The following is a 17,136-nucleotide window of genomic DNA, read 5'->3' as shown; positions in this document are numbered from 1 at the left end:
GCTGGAACTCCAAACAGGAGAGTTGCTGAATAAAAGCTAAATAATTGTAAAGCCATAAAAAATTAAAACCAAATGCAAATTGCCTTAAAATATCATTGTCTTTGTCATGCTATAAATTATTTAAAAGCTGAACAGTCCCTTTACACTATAGCAGATAAACATCATAGGGGTGCATTCACTTATCCTGACACAGTGAGCAGAGTGCAGTTTTGGAAAAAATTGACCATGTTTTTTTGCCTGGTGTCATTTCTGGTGTTTCCGAGTGCAAGTGACATCATCTGCTCCTGATTTTATTAAGGCAGGGTGCTAAGGAAAACCTAGAGCTACCACCTGGTGAGGAGGTGATAGTAGCTGAAGAGTTCACGCAGCACCTTGCGTCAAAAGGAGTAGCAGCATTCAGTTTGGAGTGGAATGCAGGGAGAACTGATCAGCGCTGAGTGCAACTAAAGGTGGCCATACACGGATAGATCCGCTCGTTTGGCGATGTCGCCAAACGAGCGGATCTCCCTCCGATATGCCCACCTTGAGGTGGGCAATATCGGGCTGATCCGATCGTGGGCCCTAGGGCCCAACGATCGGATCCTAGCGTTCGCCAAACGGGCGGTCGGATCGCGGGACCGCATCAACGAACAGATGCGGCCGCGATCCGACGGGATTTTTAACCCCATCCGATCGAGATCTGGCCGACTTTCGGCCAGATCTCGATCGGGGAAGCCCGTCGGGGGCCCCCATACACGGGCCAATAAGCTGCCGACACGGTCTGTCGGCAGCTTTTATCGGCCCGTGTATGGCCACCTTAAGTGAACTTAGCTGAGTGTATGTTGATACAAGTCCCATCTAACAGCTAGTTATAGCTGTATAATATAATGATATCAAACGTTACCAAGGACTTTTGTGGTAATATAAAGGTGCATGGTTGCAGGCAAAATGTATACTTCAGGTCATGGTAACAGGGGTACATTATTTTGTATGAAGCACTCGTTTCAGTGTGTTATGTTATGCAAGCTATAGATAAATATATAATAAGGGCAGTATTTTTTTTAGGAAAAGATGGCAACCCTAGGTGTGGGTTCATGTACATGTAGAATGTGAGATGAGTCTTTTCCCATGTGAAAGCCGTGGTCAGGGAACCAAACATGGGCATTACAACAAGCTTTGTTGCATAAGACAACTAGTCTTCAACTTAGGTAAGCCCATTTCACTTTTAAGCAAGAAAAATTGTAATTTCTAAATTCTAATAGGAATAAGGTTTAAAAAAATGATGTACCTACGTCTTTGGATGTGTTACATAAGGGATACAACTTAGCGCTCTTAAATAAAAATGTGCCGTATCCCTTTACCAAGATACAAAACATCATTTTTCTACACATTGTAACAATATACATCATTTGAAAAGCGGTATACCAAATCAAAAAATGTACTGCAGCAGAGAAACAGTAAATAGGGTGTCAATCAAGTGTCACCCAGGTTCTTTACTCAAATAAAGTGTCAGTTTTCTGTGCAACTACTAGACCATAGGTGTGTTTTCCTTTTTATCCTTTGTCTGTTACATAGGGGCAAATTTACTAAAGGGCGAAGTGACTAATGCGGGTGAAAATTTGCCAGTGTGACGTCATTTCGGTACCGATTTACGGTCGCTGGCGTAACTTCACTAGCGAAGGAGATAGACTCTAGCGGTACTTCGCTCCCTAATGCCTGGCGAATTTGCAATCTGGCGAATGGACGTAACTACGCAAATTCACTAAAATGCAGATTTTACTGAGCATTAACACTTACTCCAGATTTGCCTTCGCCACCTAAGACCAGGTGAAGTACAATAGAGTAGATAGGACTTCCTAAAAAAATAATTGAACATTTTTTTAAGTCCCAAAAAAACGCTGGCGTCTTTTCCTTTTTCAGTGTGATAGGCTGAAAAAGAGTGTAAATTTTTTTGGGGTAACCGGCTTCCCCCATTATTTCCTAACACATGGCACATAAACTATACACTGGGCTCATGTGAAGGGCAATATAACAACTCTATTTTATTTTATTACGGTTTCCTAAGCTTGTATAGTGTAATGTATTTGCTGCAACATATACGTCCATTCAACTGTAACTTCCCACCAAATGCAAATTAGCCGACGCTAGAGCAACTTCGATTTGCTTGGCGCAGTAACGCTAGCGCAACTTCGCCAGCGTTTGGCACCCTGGACGCAATTTTGGATTTTAGTGAATTAGCATTGTCCTGGCGAATCTACGCCTGGAGAAGTGTTGCGCTGTGAGCGAAGCCGTCGCAGGCGAATTTTCAGAGGTTAGTGAATTTGCCCCTTAGTTCCCATCTTCTCTCCTCGATCCATTTATTCATTTCGCTGGTCTGCCCTGACCTGACCAAACGTATTTTCTATTAAACCTTAGGCAGTCTTTGTGCTCATTTAATCCATATAAGGCCATTTACTGCTAGTTTTCACTCCTACCCTTTCCACTCATATCACTTTACTCTTGCATGTGGAATTGTGCCTATCCAATTTAAACTGCTTTTGGTTTCCCTCACTACAGAGCCTTCCAGAATTTGTGGATGGCTTGGCCCTTCTAAAGGTGATGAGACCTGAATGTAAAGCTGCAGTAAGAGGGCGCAGTCACGTTGTCTTCCAGACACTACAGTAACATTTTGGAAAATATTCCTCTCGGCCAATCATGAGCCTAAACCTTTGTTTATGGAGGATTTGCTCGGGGTGCTTTGTGGGAATTGTAGTTCCGAAGCAAAAGCATTACGCTGTTACTAGTGGGGTGAAGGACTACAATTCACAGGGTGCCTTGGCAACTCTTACGCGTCACGTGGAATTCGGCAGCCAATCAGTGCGCCGAATTCAGCTAGCGCTCTAAAGGGTCAGCGTCTCCAAGTGCAGGGAGCTGAGTATTGAGAGGTAAGTGCTCCGTTATTGCCATTAAATCTGTGCTGCCCCTCTGTATGTTCATCCGCCTAATGTCTGGCCTGGTAACATACACAATCGTGCGGCAACACTTCTACCAAGAGAACGATTTAAAGGGGAACTCAGCCTAAAAGCCTTTTCTATTGCAAACTGGAAGGAAATGTCATTCTAAGCAACTTTCCAGTATACAGTGATTACAGTTATTCGTAGGTGTCATGGACAGTGAAAGCAGCGTTTGTTTAACCTTCATGCTCCTTAAAGGCATTCTGTTTATGATGTATTTTTTTGTATTTCTAAATGACTCTGTTTACACTACAGATAATTCACTCTACTATATAAAATTTCATTCCTGAACCAACAAGTATTTTTAATTGTAATATTGGTGTGTAGGCAGCCATCTTAGATCATTTTACCTGGTGCTTTCACAAAGAGCCAGCACTTTAGGATGGAACTGCTTTCTGGCAGGCTGTTGTTTCTCCTACTCAATGTAACTCAATGTGTCTCAGTGGGACCTGGATTTTACTATTGAGTGCTGTTCTTAGATCTACCAGGACACTGTTATCTTGTGTTAGGGAGCTGCAATCTTGTTACCTTCCCATTGGTCTGTTGTTAGGCTACTGGGGGGAGGGAGTGATATCACTATCAACTTGCAGTGCAGCAGTAAAGAGTGACTGAAGTTTATCAGAGCACACATGAATGGGGGCAGCTGGGAAACTGACAATATGGAAAGTTGCTTAGAGAACCCCCCCCAATTAAGAATAGAGGCTTGGGGTTTTAGTAATTGACATACTGCTTCCTTAATTTATTATGAATCTTGTACGAATAATACAAGCTACAGATGATCTCTCCCCCCCCAGTGAATAAGGACTGCCAGTAATATACAAAACTAGCCTTTTCCATACTAAATTACCAACCCCTATGACCACATTGGCTGCGGTCGTACTTATAAATCAGGTAATCCCTTATCCATATTAGGGAGATAAAAGGAGGACATAAAGGTCATTCTGTGGTTCCTATTTACAGTTAGATTTCTACAGATTTGGGGATTCCCATGAGATTACATGAGGCTTAAAGTGCATAATTTTTTTTTTTTTTATGATGAAAAGTGTGAAGTTGTTTTATTCTGTCCCAGAAGTGTCTGGATAGGCAGACTCAGTTGACAGTGTCAATGAATGGTGTGATGCCTTTTCACAAGTGAGAAAATACTGGGCTACTGGTATTGCTACTCATATTACAAGGGGATCCAAGGACAAGTACAGTGTTGTTTTTTGCTTACCTCTGGGTCAGCTAGAAGGAACGCACAATGTATTTTGAGCAGCCCAACTACAATATTATTATAAATTTATCATGCAAGGTAACTGTGCCATTGAGGATTTCAATGCAATTTCAGCAATCTGGTTGCTATGGTCATTTTGACTCTAGCAATCAGATTGCTGACATTGCAAACTGGAGAGCAGCTAAATAACTAAAACAAAAACACATGAAAACCAAATGCCAATTGTCTCAAAATATCACTCTCTACATCAGAGGTGTCCAAACTGCGGCCCGAGGGCCACATGCGGCCCAGGATGCATATGAATGCGGCCCATCTTGAAGCTCTTGGTTCCCGAGGAAATAGGAGGAGGGGGGACTCTGCCCATCGCCCAGTTAGTAATAATAATATAATAATATGTCTATTTATTATCCAGATTTCCCATATTCTAGTGTATAGCTCCATCTGGTTATCCAACTGGCATTGTAGTTCTTTTCTGTGTATTTCCTTTACTTTTACAAATCAAACTTGTTTGTGTATTTCATGTGTGGCCCCCTGATACATTTTCTTTTTCCAATGTGGCCCGGCGAGCCAAAAGTTTGGACACCCCTGCTCTACATCATACTAAAGTTGAACAACCCTTTTAATGAAAGCAAAGCAAAGCAAAGTTTATTTTTGTGATAACAAAGTTACTTGTAAAATGAATCTGCAACAGTAGAATTCCTCATTGGTCTTTAAACATGTTGGATTGTAACTGTGTTAATAAAAGCTACAAATGTATCTATAACATATTTTGCAATACACCAGTGATACACTTTGTATGTATAAGATATAGTGTAACTTATAATAGGCGAATAGTTGATGTATATGCCAGTGCAATACTTGGGTATAACCTAGTTATAGCCGTGGAAACTTATATGACAGCAGTTTATATTGGATACCGTAAAGTTTTGAGCCAGGAGTAATCCTAGGGGCATTTTGCCTTTGATAAAGCTCTTGTTTAAAGGAACAGTGACAGTAATGTTTCAAATTAATTTTAATATGATGTACTATTGCCCTGCACTGTGTGTATTAGCTTTAGAAAAATAAATATCCATTATATGAACAAGCTTATGTGTAGCCATTGGGGCAGTCATTCAAACACAAGAAAGACAGTATATAACAGATAAGTTCTGAAGAATCCTATTGTATACTACAGAGCTTACCTGTTATCTGCTGTGTATCCTGTGCCTTTTCTCCTTTTTCAGTTTTAAATGGCTGACCCCATGGCTACTCGGCAGATTTATTGTATAAACTATAGTAGAATTTCAGTGCAGAGCAACTGTACCAGTGCATAGCAACTGTACATTATATTTTCATTACTTTAAAACACTTTAATGTTTTTTGGTGTTACTGTTCCTTTAAGAGAGAAGGCAGCCCACGGGGGAATAATCAACAGATTGCCAGTCTAGGGCTGGGGCAGTCCAGTTTCCTCGTGAGGCAACTTCGGAAAACAAAGCACCGCGAGTACCATCCCACTGGCGATTTTTCATTATAGCTGACGGGAAGGTAGGGGAAGGCAGTTCGAGGAGATTGTCACCCAGAAGAAGAGACGATTAGTCGACAGGCAACTACATAGTAAGTAAGGTTGAAAAACTAAATCTCCCCATGTGCCCTTACCCTAAGTGGTGGGTGCGTACCAAATGCGGTGCCTTGTGACTAATTAACTCCTTTGGGAGCTCTGTAGTAACTGTTCCTGTCGTTTCTTCCAGCACCCAGTTCATTTCCAGAACATCTCTGTTCTTTTCTCCAAGAAGGAGTAGGGAACTCCAGAGGACTAACTGAGAAAGCTGCATAAAGATGTTATGATGGACAGTTTCAAGCCACTCCACTCTCTAGGTACATTTTTTATTGTAGTAGAATGTACAGAATAGGGATGCACCGAATCCACTATTTTGGATTCGGCCGAACCCACGAATCCTTCGCGAAAGATTCGGCTGAATACCGAACCGAATCCCAATTTGCATATGCAAATTAGGGATGGGAAGGGGAAAACATTTTTTACTTCCTTGTTTTGTGACAAAAAATCATGCGATTTCACTCCCGTCCCTAATTTGCATATGCAAATTATGATTCGGATTCGGTTCGGCCAGGCAGAAGGATTTGGCTGAATCCTGCTGAAAAAGGCCGAATCCCGAACCGAATCCTGGATTCAGTGCATCCCTAGTACAGAACTCCAGAAATATAGTTAACATTTCTCAATTGCCTTTATATGAGTGTAAAAGCCAACCAGTTTACTAGGCAACACACAGCTCTTACTGTTTAACACATAGATAACATGGGTTCTATCCCTCCATGCTAAGTTATTATGTAAACACCATCACTAACTTGTTGTTGTGACATAGGGCTTGGACAATGTTCCTAAATGGATTCAGATCCTAATGCCAGCTCTGAAAAGAAACATGTTACAAATATACAGTGTAAATCATTTTTCAAAAGGGAAATGAGATTAATTACAAGTATGGGATCCGTTATCCGGAAACCCATTATCCAGAAAGCTCCGAATTACAAAAGGCCGTCTCCCATAGACTTCATTTTACCCAAATAATCCAAATTTTTAATATCATTTCCGTTTTCTCTCTAATTATAAAACAGTAACTTGCACTTGATCCAAGCTAACATATAATTAATCCTTATTGGAAGCAAAACTAGCCTATTTGGGTTTATTTAATGATTACATGATTTTCTAGTAGACTTAAGGTATGAAGATCCAAATTCCAGAAAGATCCATTATCCAGAAAACCCCAGGTCCAGAGCATTCTGGATAACAGATCCCATACCTGTACATGGTCCAGACAACCATCTTCCCTTAATGTGGCCACACATGGAAAAAGGTTGTCCTGTTCTATCAAGTTTGTCTGAATCACTTTGTGTGAAGGTCCTTTTATTGAGCAAGTGTTTTTAAAAAGCATTTTAAATAAGCCCACATGTTATGCAAGGCTGTACAACTGATGGGGTATACGTGAAACATACACTTTACATACAAATACTTAAAAATACAGGAGGAGCTAACAATCTACAGCTTGGCTAATGATCCTACAGATGATGAATGTTTCAAAACATTCAGGATATCCACTGTTGGGTTACATCTTATCTGTGTCTCCTGCCCAGGTTTTGTTGGGGTCAAGCCAGATACAGCATTAAAGACTGAGCAAAGACCAGCCCTGTGTAAGAGTGATCTTCAGGACACTAAAACAAAGCAGTTGCCTGATAGTCATGGGCACAAAATAGAATCACCAGTGGTGGGTCCATTTGTAGAGAGCTCAAAAGACATGTGTGCAGAAGACTTGCACAGGGAGGAAATACACGGAAATCAGATGCATCTAGCAAAGAAACCCGGTGTTGGAAATGTACAAGCAGCCCAGGAAGTAGAGCCAACTAGAAGCTATCTACAGGAAAATTGTAGGACAGAGCTTTGTATGGAGACTTCCCAGGAGAAGAGAGAGAAGACACCGCCCCCTCCCTTCTCTACTGGTAACTATCAATTTTATTATGGTGGCTTTTTTTTTATAGCATTATTAAACCCAAAAAATGTCTCTCTATTCATGCTGATTAAAAAAGTATTTTTTTTATATCATATTAAAATAAGCATAACCCCACATGGAGCCTAACGCGTTTCATGCTTACCCAGCATAGGCAATTCCAAATGGGATACATATCTCCAAACATATACATATACAAATAATTATATATATATATATATATATATCTATATATCTATATATATATATCTATATATATATATATATATATATCTATATATCTATATATTTCTACAACATATTAGCATGACTACATTTTTTTTTTAATAAGCCAATCTAAAAAACAATTGGTGAATTCTGAAAAGCAGAATGTTTGCGTCTTTTCAAAGTGCCCCGGCGATCAAAAATAAATGTGCCATTGACCTAAAAGTTTTAGGAAATAATATGCCAATCTCAAAATGAACTAAATTTGATCTTTACTGTTTAATGGAACCATTCCTTTTTTCCAGGCAGTTGTAAGCAGGAAGACTCTTACACACCTGGGCAGTCCACAGACTGGACAGTGAGAGAGTGTGTAATAAAGGATGAATATGAGTGGGACTCGTGCCAGCAGGACGACTCTCCAGAGAACTGGATGTTACCAGATCACTTTAACCAGCCGGATTATGTACGGTGTAACACTGTGCAACATGCAGAGGATACCCCCGCCCAGGATGAAGGTGGGGGAAGCTTGAGCTGGGGTGATCTGGAGCACAATCAGAAGCATAGATTTCAACCGACAAACCCTGAAGAATATGGGGATTATGTATGTACTATATGTGGAGACAAATTCAGTGACAAAGCAGAGCTTGTTGTTCACTCCTGCAAAGCCAAGTTGTATTTGTCAACTCCATGTGAAGAAAATTTAGCATGGGGCTCGCAGTATATTACCAACCTGATAGGCCCCAATGGAAAAATGCTGTTTGTCTGTGGAGACTGTGGGAAGAGCTATGCCTACAGGTCCCATTTTGTTATACACCAGAGATCTCATACAGGCGAAAAACCGTTTCCATGCACTGAGTGTGACAAGAGTTTCACTTGCACTTCCCATCTTATAGCGCACCAGAGAACTCACACTGGGGAGCGGCCATATGTGTGCCCTGAGTGTGGGGAGAGCTTTACACAAAGCTCTACACTGATTATACACCAGAAAATACACACTGGAGAGAAACCCTTTGAATGCAACGAATGCCCGAAAAGCTTCTCCCGGCATTCCCACCTTGTACTGCATCAGAGGACTCACACAGGAGAAAAGCCCTATGCATGTACTGAGTGTGGGAAAAGGTTCAGCAGCCTCTCCAATCTCACTGCCCATCACAGGACTCACACCGGAGAGAAGCCATACCTGTGTGTAGAGTGTGGGAAAGGGTTTACCCAAAGCTCAGCTCTGGTTTTGCATAAGAAGATCCACACAGGTGAGAAACCTTACGAATGCGGCGAATGCGGGAAAAGCTTCAGCCGCACTTCTCATTTGACTCTGCACCAGAGAACCCACTCTGGGGAGCGGCCGTACGTGTGCCTCGAGTGCGGCAAAACCTTCTTACGGAGCTCACATCTTGTCTTGCACCAGCGAACTCACACGGGAGAAAGACCGTATTCTTGCAATGAGTGTGGAAGAACCTTCACACAAACCTCGCATCTTGTTAAACACCAAAGATCTCACACTATAGAAAGGACACCGAGCCCTACAATGGGTGAAGCCATTTCTCCTATGAGGACAGCCAGTTAAGTTATTTACATGCTCTTTTGTCACCAAGGAAGTTTTGGAATTATCCATTGCACAAATACTTGATAGCCTTCTAGTATTACTGTTGAGCGAAAATAGTAACCATTAACTTAATCATGGAGACATTGGTACATAAGCTTTAATTCCCTTCAGTTATGCTCAATAGCTGATTTGCCCTTTTACATCCTGATAGGTTACGCGAATTTCCCCAATGGGAATCGAAAATTTTCAGTTAACGCTTCCAAGGTGGGAATTTACAAAGGCGTAGTTGGGAAAACGGATTCATGCCTAAAAATCCAATTTTAGCCAAAGTTCGTTTCATTTTTTGCAAGTTACTTTTTAAGTTTTTTTGGTGTTCAGCAGTGGGAAAGTTTAACCATTTGTGGATTATAAGGATATGATTATTTGACCATATATAGGCCACAGACTGTTATATATGACATGACTCTGTTTGTACTACTCATGCAGTATAATGGGGAATGAATCTTTTTCTGGCAATTATAAGGTCACTTATAAGGTTATAGAGAATAACAATATGTAAGAATGGTTGAAGCCACCAAGGCAATCCATAACCATATAAAGGTTTGAGGCTGCAGGCCTTCTGCCATTGAAGGTGACTACCAGTATAACAGACAGTATATTCATTTTTTTTTTTTTCATACACAAACTGGGTCATGCATCACAAGTGATATCACTAAGCAGCTTTTCATATGGATGTGTAATGTGCTGTACATATAAGTAATCACTACTGCTTCTATATTTTCATTTGTATAAGGTTTGCCCAGTTGCAGCAACCCATAGCAAAAAAAAACATTTACTTTTATACAGATGACCAGTCAGTGTTACCTGCCAGAAAGTAGTTCCATCCTAAAGTGCAGGCACAAGTCACATGACTGGGGGCAGCTGGGAAACTGACAAAATGTCTAGCCCCATGTCAGATTTCAAAATTGAATATAAAAAAATCTGTTTGCTCTTTTGAGAATTGGATTTCAGTGCAGAATTCTGCTGGAGCAGCACTAATAACTGATGTGTTTTGGAAAAAACATGTTTTTTTTAACATAACATTACAGCACTGCTCTAGTCAACAGCACTGTGCACTTTCACTGGTATTAAAGCTTTTCCTCCGTTTCCTAACATGTACCCTTGAGGACTCCTGGAAATGGACATCAATGCTGAACCCACAGAAATTAAATAAATCTAAAAAAATAAATCTGTGTTCTGCATTGGTGTCATTCCTGCGGTTACAGATCCTCTGTGCAATACATTAACATGCAAACACATTTTGATCCATGTGTGCGAAATTGTCATGGGTACATGCCCGAAGAGCAAAGCCATACAAATTGGTAGCCAGTTTTTGCCACTGCTGCAAACCGTGAGATGAGCGGCCAGCCCTAGGCAGTTTCATTTGTAGTCCGAGTGTGCGTCATGTGTGACCTAGTGAAACTCTGTATCAGTATTTACAGTGGAATTGTTTTTGGTAAGACATTTGTGCCACGTAGAAAACATGGAATGTTGGTGAATAAATAATAGCAGCGTTAATGCACTGACCATACACAAACTGATAAAAACCATTTGTATTAGGACATTATGCCCCTTGTTTTTTACTGTTGTTGGAAAAGTATAAGCTTGGAATTATTTCTGTGTATAAACCCAAAGACACTAATATTTATATATGCACACACAATGAAATGTTCATAACCTGATTACTTGCAGATGTTTTTATTGCTGAATACAGAGGTGTATGTCAGTGCGGTATTTCAGTCCGGTGCTACTCTCTGCACCAGACCTAAGGACGCCCCCCTCTAGCCAACTGTGTCAGACGCCTGCACGGATAACCCAGGTATGCAAGGTCTGGAGGGATCTGGGGAGATTTGTTTTTTCTTTAAAAAAAAAACAAAACATTTTTATATAGGCACCAATAAAGCTGCTGCCCTAGGCAATACAGCCCTGGTGTATGTATTTGAGCAACTCCTTTGTAATGGCCAATATGCAACCTCAATAGTTATAGAAAATGGTAGAGAAAATACCAGACCAATAAAAGTTATCCTAAAGAAAATTGACAAAAGAAATTCACAAGAGAGGGTTGATAGTCCCACCATGTTATGCTTTTGTGACACGTGCACTCTAGGGAGCCTTATTTATTAATGCTTGTGCTCGAAAATTCTTATATTTTATTGGCTATTGTGGACAAAATGTATTTGTAAAAGCAACAATCGGATTTCTGCAAGCCAGAATTCTATGGTTTCCAGGATTTATAATACAACAAATACAAAACGAAACGGAAATTAGTGGGAAGTAAAAATTCTACATTTGCCATGCAAATAACCGTTCTTGACAGATTTGTGGAAATTGGCTGAGCCCATCACAGTTCAAAAGTAGGAAGAAAGATGGTGCTCCAGAATAAATTGTAAAAGACTCACCAAATAATAAATGTGGTCCGAGTGCACCAGCCCCGGACCCCCCAGCTTTAGGGAGAGGTACGACAACAGATTTGTGGAAAAAGCAGGGCCGACTGGCACTCAAACGGATCCACAGGACTGATCAGAAGATCAGTTAAAAAATTATTTTATTTATACAAAGTTAAAAATTTATATTTGCATCTCCATCCGTCCTACGCGTTTCACATCCACCCTACACAAAATGCGTAGATGCAAATATACATTTTTAACTTTGTATAAATAAAATTATCTTCTGATCAGCCCTGTGGATCCGTTTGAGTGCCAGTCGGCCCTGCTTTTTCCATATATCTAGAGCCCATCACAATTTCCTTGGATAGTATGGTATGACACTGGTCGTGGTGATGCTGCTTTCACTGTTTACAACAGTGACAGTTGGGCTCATTTATAAACACTGGGCAAATTTGCTCCTGGGCAGTAACCCATAGCATCTAATCGGTGACTAATCAGTGACTAACTTTTTTCAGCCAGCTACACTGAAAGCAATCATCTGATTGGTTGCCATGGGTTACTACCCAGGTGCAAATTTGCCCAGTGTTTATAAATGAGCCCCACTGTTACACTGCCTACCAGTGCGTTTATATAAAACCCATTATGGAATCTTATTGCTGTTATGATACTTTCTAACAACAGGTGGCTCTGTGTAAACGATTGCTGTCATTATTAATACATTTGGTTTAGAAACTCTGCATTTCCCTACTGTAGGAATGGCCCAGGGCAGGCGGACCGGTACCAACAAATATTTTCTGTCCTAAATACATGGAAGCCCGGCTTGAAGGTCCGTTATGTTGAGATTGGGGTGAAAATTGATAGTTTCCTGTATAAGTAACAGGAGGGAGGTCCTGTGTGATGGGTTGAAGATACGTCCCCTATCTGGGTACCATATATTAAAAGGATTTTTGGAACAGGGAGATGGAAGAAGAGCTTGCTCTGTCCTCTCAGCACATCAACAGTGGAAGAAGACTGCCCTGACCATCACTGCAGGTAGCGCCAATGGGGGAGAATCATGCTGGTGTCGGCTTGTTTGCTGCAGGTAAAATGCCTCCATTTTGTACCTTACCTGTCTGTCTCCTTAAGGTGCCAACCTATGCAAATACAGGCTGCCGGGAGAAAGAGGCGCCAGGCTTCTGCCATAGAAGATTAAAAGATTACAGAGTGAGCAATGTCTGAGACCACAGAAGTAGAAGAGACCCTGAAGGAGTTCTGCCCTGCGTATCTGTGCTGTTCTGGGTATGGAAGAGCCGCTCTCCATATGGTGGGGGGGGGGACTGATTTTGTGTGCACACTTTAGTTGATAGCAGATGTTCCTAGATCTGCTACTGCATTATGCCTAGATCTACCATAGCAGTACGTCTAGATCTAATATAGCATCAAGCTAATATATATTTATTGATTGTACTATGGACTAGTCATTCCAGTCGTTAAACATAGTAATTTTTTTAAGGGGAAGTTCCCACTCCCCGCATTGACCTGGTATTGCAGTACATCCAGGACCAGTGCTTCCCTTACCTGTTCTAAGATCAGATCAAGTGCCAAGCCAAAATATTGGGGGGGGGGAAACAATTTTAGTAGTCTAGAGTCCCACAGTCCCATCAACGGCAACGGAGAAGAGCAGAGCAAGCGATTAGACTAAACCACATAAGAAGGTGTTTGGGCCTGCCATTATGTGCTGTTTTTGAGAAAGCAACTGCCTTTATACCGCTCTCCGACCAACCAACAGGCGACTTTGTGTGAGACTGCTGCTACTGTAACAATACTGCTGCTATACATTGGAACAAACAGGGTGCATTGTATTATTGAAGCTACTGCTATTACTGTTAAATATTATAAATGCTTTATAACCTACAGGTAGTTGTTCATCTAGGCACTATAGACATACGTGTATCAGCAGACGGATCTGTTTGAAAGACACAGTAAGATATTACAAGGGATTGTTGTTTGGCAGGCACCGTGTTAATAGTAACTATGTTATAGATAGCTCTGCTTTAATGGGATACTGCCAGAGTTTTGATGGCATAATAGCTCTGTTACCATGTATTTATTTTCAACAAAAAAAAAAACTTTTTGTTTTCCCACTGCTCGTGATCCTTTGTTTTCAGAAATGTTGGGTACAGCACAAAGCAAGTCCACTCAGGCAGCTAATACCTCAATTCTTATCTCCCTGTTGTCCAACATTTCCTTCTATTCTCTTGCTAGGTGCAATTCTGATAGTGGCCACCAAGTGTTGCAGCCATTGCTAATTGTCACCTGTAGGAATCAACCATATTTCTGTTACCTTGCTTATGTATAGGGGACAGGGGTGTCCGAATGTATTGTTTATTACTGGATGTAAGGAATTTAGGACTACAATTCCCTCTGCCTCTCACTGTATTTAATATATGTAAAATCGTGTAAGGATATCGTTCTTGAAAATCAAAGTACCATTACCCAAAGTATTTATGTGGCCCTTTTCTGTACAAAAGAAGTAAAAGGCATATAGGGGAGTTTCTTAACACTGTATTTTAACTGTCAGAGAAACACCTGAAACCACCTATTGTTCTTTCAATTGACGTAAATGCAAACTGACAGAAATGCATATTAGAGCATTTTAATAACTACTTGTAGTGACCGTGTTAAGCTGGCCATAGACGCAAAGATCTGATCGTATGAATCGAGGATTCGTACGATTTTCGCACCGTGTGGGGAGAGTCCCAACATGTTTCATCCAGCGGAGATTGGTCATTTGGTCGATCGGACAGGTTAAAAGATTTCTGTCGGCTGCGGGTAATATCTCTGCGTGTATTGCCGATCGTACGATTATCAGAGGGAGACTGTCACTAGCTTTTGTCGGACATAACTTTCGTACGATTGCTGTCAGGGGCAGAACATCGGCTCATCTGTTCTTTTGTCCTTTATTTGATCTGAATGGTGAATGGCAGGTCGGGAGTTGGAGAAGTCCGACCGTACGTTGATTTGTACAATCGGATCTTTGCGTCTGTGGCCAGCTTTATTCAGTTTCAATTAGGGTTAAGGTACACAAGGTCTTTAGTTCAGTCAGTGTGCGTTCAAATACTCCTGTGATGTGCAGATATATCAAATACCCGCTGCTCAGGTGGGTCCGGGACCCAAAGAGGGGTTGCTGGTTTGGGGTTGGTTGGTTTCAATGATAATACAATACCAAAAGTTGACAAAAGAAATTATCCAGAAGGGGGTCAACTATTGTTCCATGTGCAGGTGCAGGAGGTATAATAGTTTTTAAAATTTCCTGTACGCCAATCCCCATTGCTCTGGTCCTGATGATGAAAAGATAGTGGGCCTTGGGGTGCCCGCTATGTAAATCCAGCCCTGTGTCAACCTAAAGTCCCCTTCCACACATGCATTCTGTAGGGCTCAATTTATTAATATTCATGGCTGGATGATCACACATTTTATTGGCTATTGGGGCCTCACTTTGTAATTTTTGCACTACGGAATTCCATGGTTTTCAAGATTTGCAATACTTCAAACTCAAATTGATTAGATGTTTCATATTATTTGCTCAGATCTACAGAAAATCAATGGGAAGTGGATATGCAAAATGCATTGCTTCTGAAACTGTGGGGCTTGCCTCTCTTAGGGTTGAGATTAAAAATCTTGCTGTTTTAGATACACCCAAAATCCCAGCACGAATAGTGAATTATGTTAAGGTTTGGGGTGAAAACATATACATGTGATGCTTGCTTTCTAACAGCAGGTGGCTCTCTGTGAAAGACTGGAGTGTGTAGTATCTGTTATTAGTGGTTTAATATCTATGTCCCCTATCTGGTTTTGCAGTACCCCCAGGACTAGTGCACCTCTTTTTCACAGCCCCTCAAAATCAGTTCAGCTTTGTGGGGAATTGTTGATCTTATAAGAAGAGAAGAAGACTTCTCCGTAGACTTCAGGTAACAGCAGTGGGGGATGGGATTAAATGTTGGCTGCAGGTGAGACGCTGTTGTTTCGGACCTTACCGGTCTGTCTCATTGCAGAGCCAACCTATTCAAATACAGGCTGCCGGGAGAGAGAGAAGAGAGACAAGTTTCTGGCTCAGCAAATCAAAGGACTAAGCAAAGACAAAGCCCATAAGTGACCACATAAAGACAGGATAAGGTGAAGGAGTTTTGCTGTTTGTATCTGTGCTGTTCTAGGTATGGACAAGCTGTTCTCCTTATGTTGAGGGGCCAGGCCCTGTAGGGGGTTGTTTCTGAATGTGAGAGTCAGGTTATCACTTGCCTTTTGGCTTCTGTTTATCTATATCTCAATGTTAAACACATTTAACAATGAATTCACTTTAAGTCTTGTGATTATTAATGAATTAATTTTTCGAAGGGGGAGTTCTGACTCCACGCATTGGCCTGGTATAGCAGTACCTCCAGGATCGGTGCACCCTTCCCTCAACTGTCTCAAGATTAGATTCAGTGTTTGCTAAGGACAAGTAAAAAATCGTGGAGAATGATGGTGTTCAGTGGTCTAGCTTTTTTTCCCCCAGAGTCACTCCAGCAACAACCGAGGAGAACAGGGCAAGAAAGTTTTTTTTTTTTTTTTATTGGCAGTAAACAGCTGCATTCCAGCAAAGGGGTGATAAAAAGAGTTTCTCCTGCCGCTGCAAACAACAAGAAGGTGTTTGGGTCTGCCATTATGTGCTGCTATTGAAAAAGCAACTGCCTTTATGCTGCTCTCTGACCAACCAACAGGTGGCTCTGCGTGAGAATGCTGCCACTGTAACAGAACTGCTGCTAGACAATGGAGTCAGCAGGGTGTGCTGTTTAAAAGCAATATAATTATTGTTATGCTGCTTTACTGATGTACTATCTATATTACTCTAATTGCAAATTATGATTTCTACCATTTAAAATTTTAATTTTTTATTTAAAAAATAGAGTGGGAGCAGCCATTTCATTTCATTGTATATACTCCTGTGTTTGCAGAAACAGCCAGCACAGCACAATGCACTTCCGTTCAGGTAGCTACTGCCCCATTATTCAATTCTTATCTCCCTGCAATGGTTCCGAGTGCAAGCAAGGAGAAAGCTGATTTTTGGTTTTCCAGAGGCCAAGTATCAGCCCCTTGTGGCATCAGCTTTAGGCTAGTTCCACACAGGGGCTGCATCTGGCCTGTTCTATGCGTGCATTAGTCCTGTCTGCACCAGAGTTAAGGTGGCCATACACAGGCAAAATAAAGCTATCTGCCCATGTGTGGGGGCTCTGGACAAGTCCTCCCAATCGATATCAGGCCA

At 41.2% G+C, this 17,136-nt stretch overlaps 1 protein-coding gene and 1 pseudogene across 3 annotated transcripts; both read left to right on the top strand.

The window, feature by feature from the left end:
• Positions 1-2,833: 2,833 nt before the first annotated feature.
• znf883l.L (zinc finger protein 883-like L homeolog) lies at positions 2,834-16,287 on the top strand. 3 transcript variants are annotated; one of them, XM_041573414.1, is made up of 8 exons: positions 2,834-2,903; positions 5,913-6,039; positions 7,312-7,674; positions 8,192-9,445; positions 11,161-11,287; positions 12,609-12,887; positions 12,981-15,805; positions 15,890-16,287. In XM_041573414.1, the coding sequence occupies exons 2-5, from the start codon at positions 6,006-6,008 to the stop codon at positions 11,235-11,237; spliced, it is 1,728 nt and encodes a 575-aa protein (XP_041429348.1). In that variant the 5' UTR covers positions 2,834-2,903; positions 5,913-6,005; the 3' UTR covers positions 11,238-11,287; positions 12,609-12,887; positions 12,981-15,805; positions 15,890-16,287. The 3 variants fall into 3 exon arrangements, with proteins under 3 accessions (XP_041429348.1, XP_018086771.2, XP_018086772.2); XM_018231282.2 differs by having other exon boundaries at positions 11,161-12,887; XM_018231283.2 differs by lacking the exon at positions 2,834-2,903 and adding an exon at positions 5,719-5,778 and having other exon boundaries at positions 11,161-12,887.
• On the top strand, positions 16,125-16,292 carry LOC121397435 (annotated as a pseudogene).
• The last annotated feature ends 844 nt before the right edge of the window (positions 16,293-17,136 follow it).

This window comes from Xenopus laevis, chromosome 8L (genome assembly GCF_017654675.1).
Source record: "Xenopus laevis strain J_2021 chromosome 8L, Xenopus_laevis_v10.1, whole genome shotgun sequence".
Lineage (NCBI taxonomy): Eukaryota > Metazoa > Chordata > Amphibia > Anura > Pipidae > Xenopus > Xenopus laevis.
The sequence above is the reverse complement of the archived record's forward strand: the minus strand, read 5'-3'. Positions and strand labels throughout refer to the sequence as shown.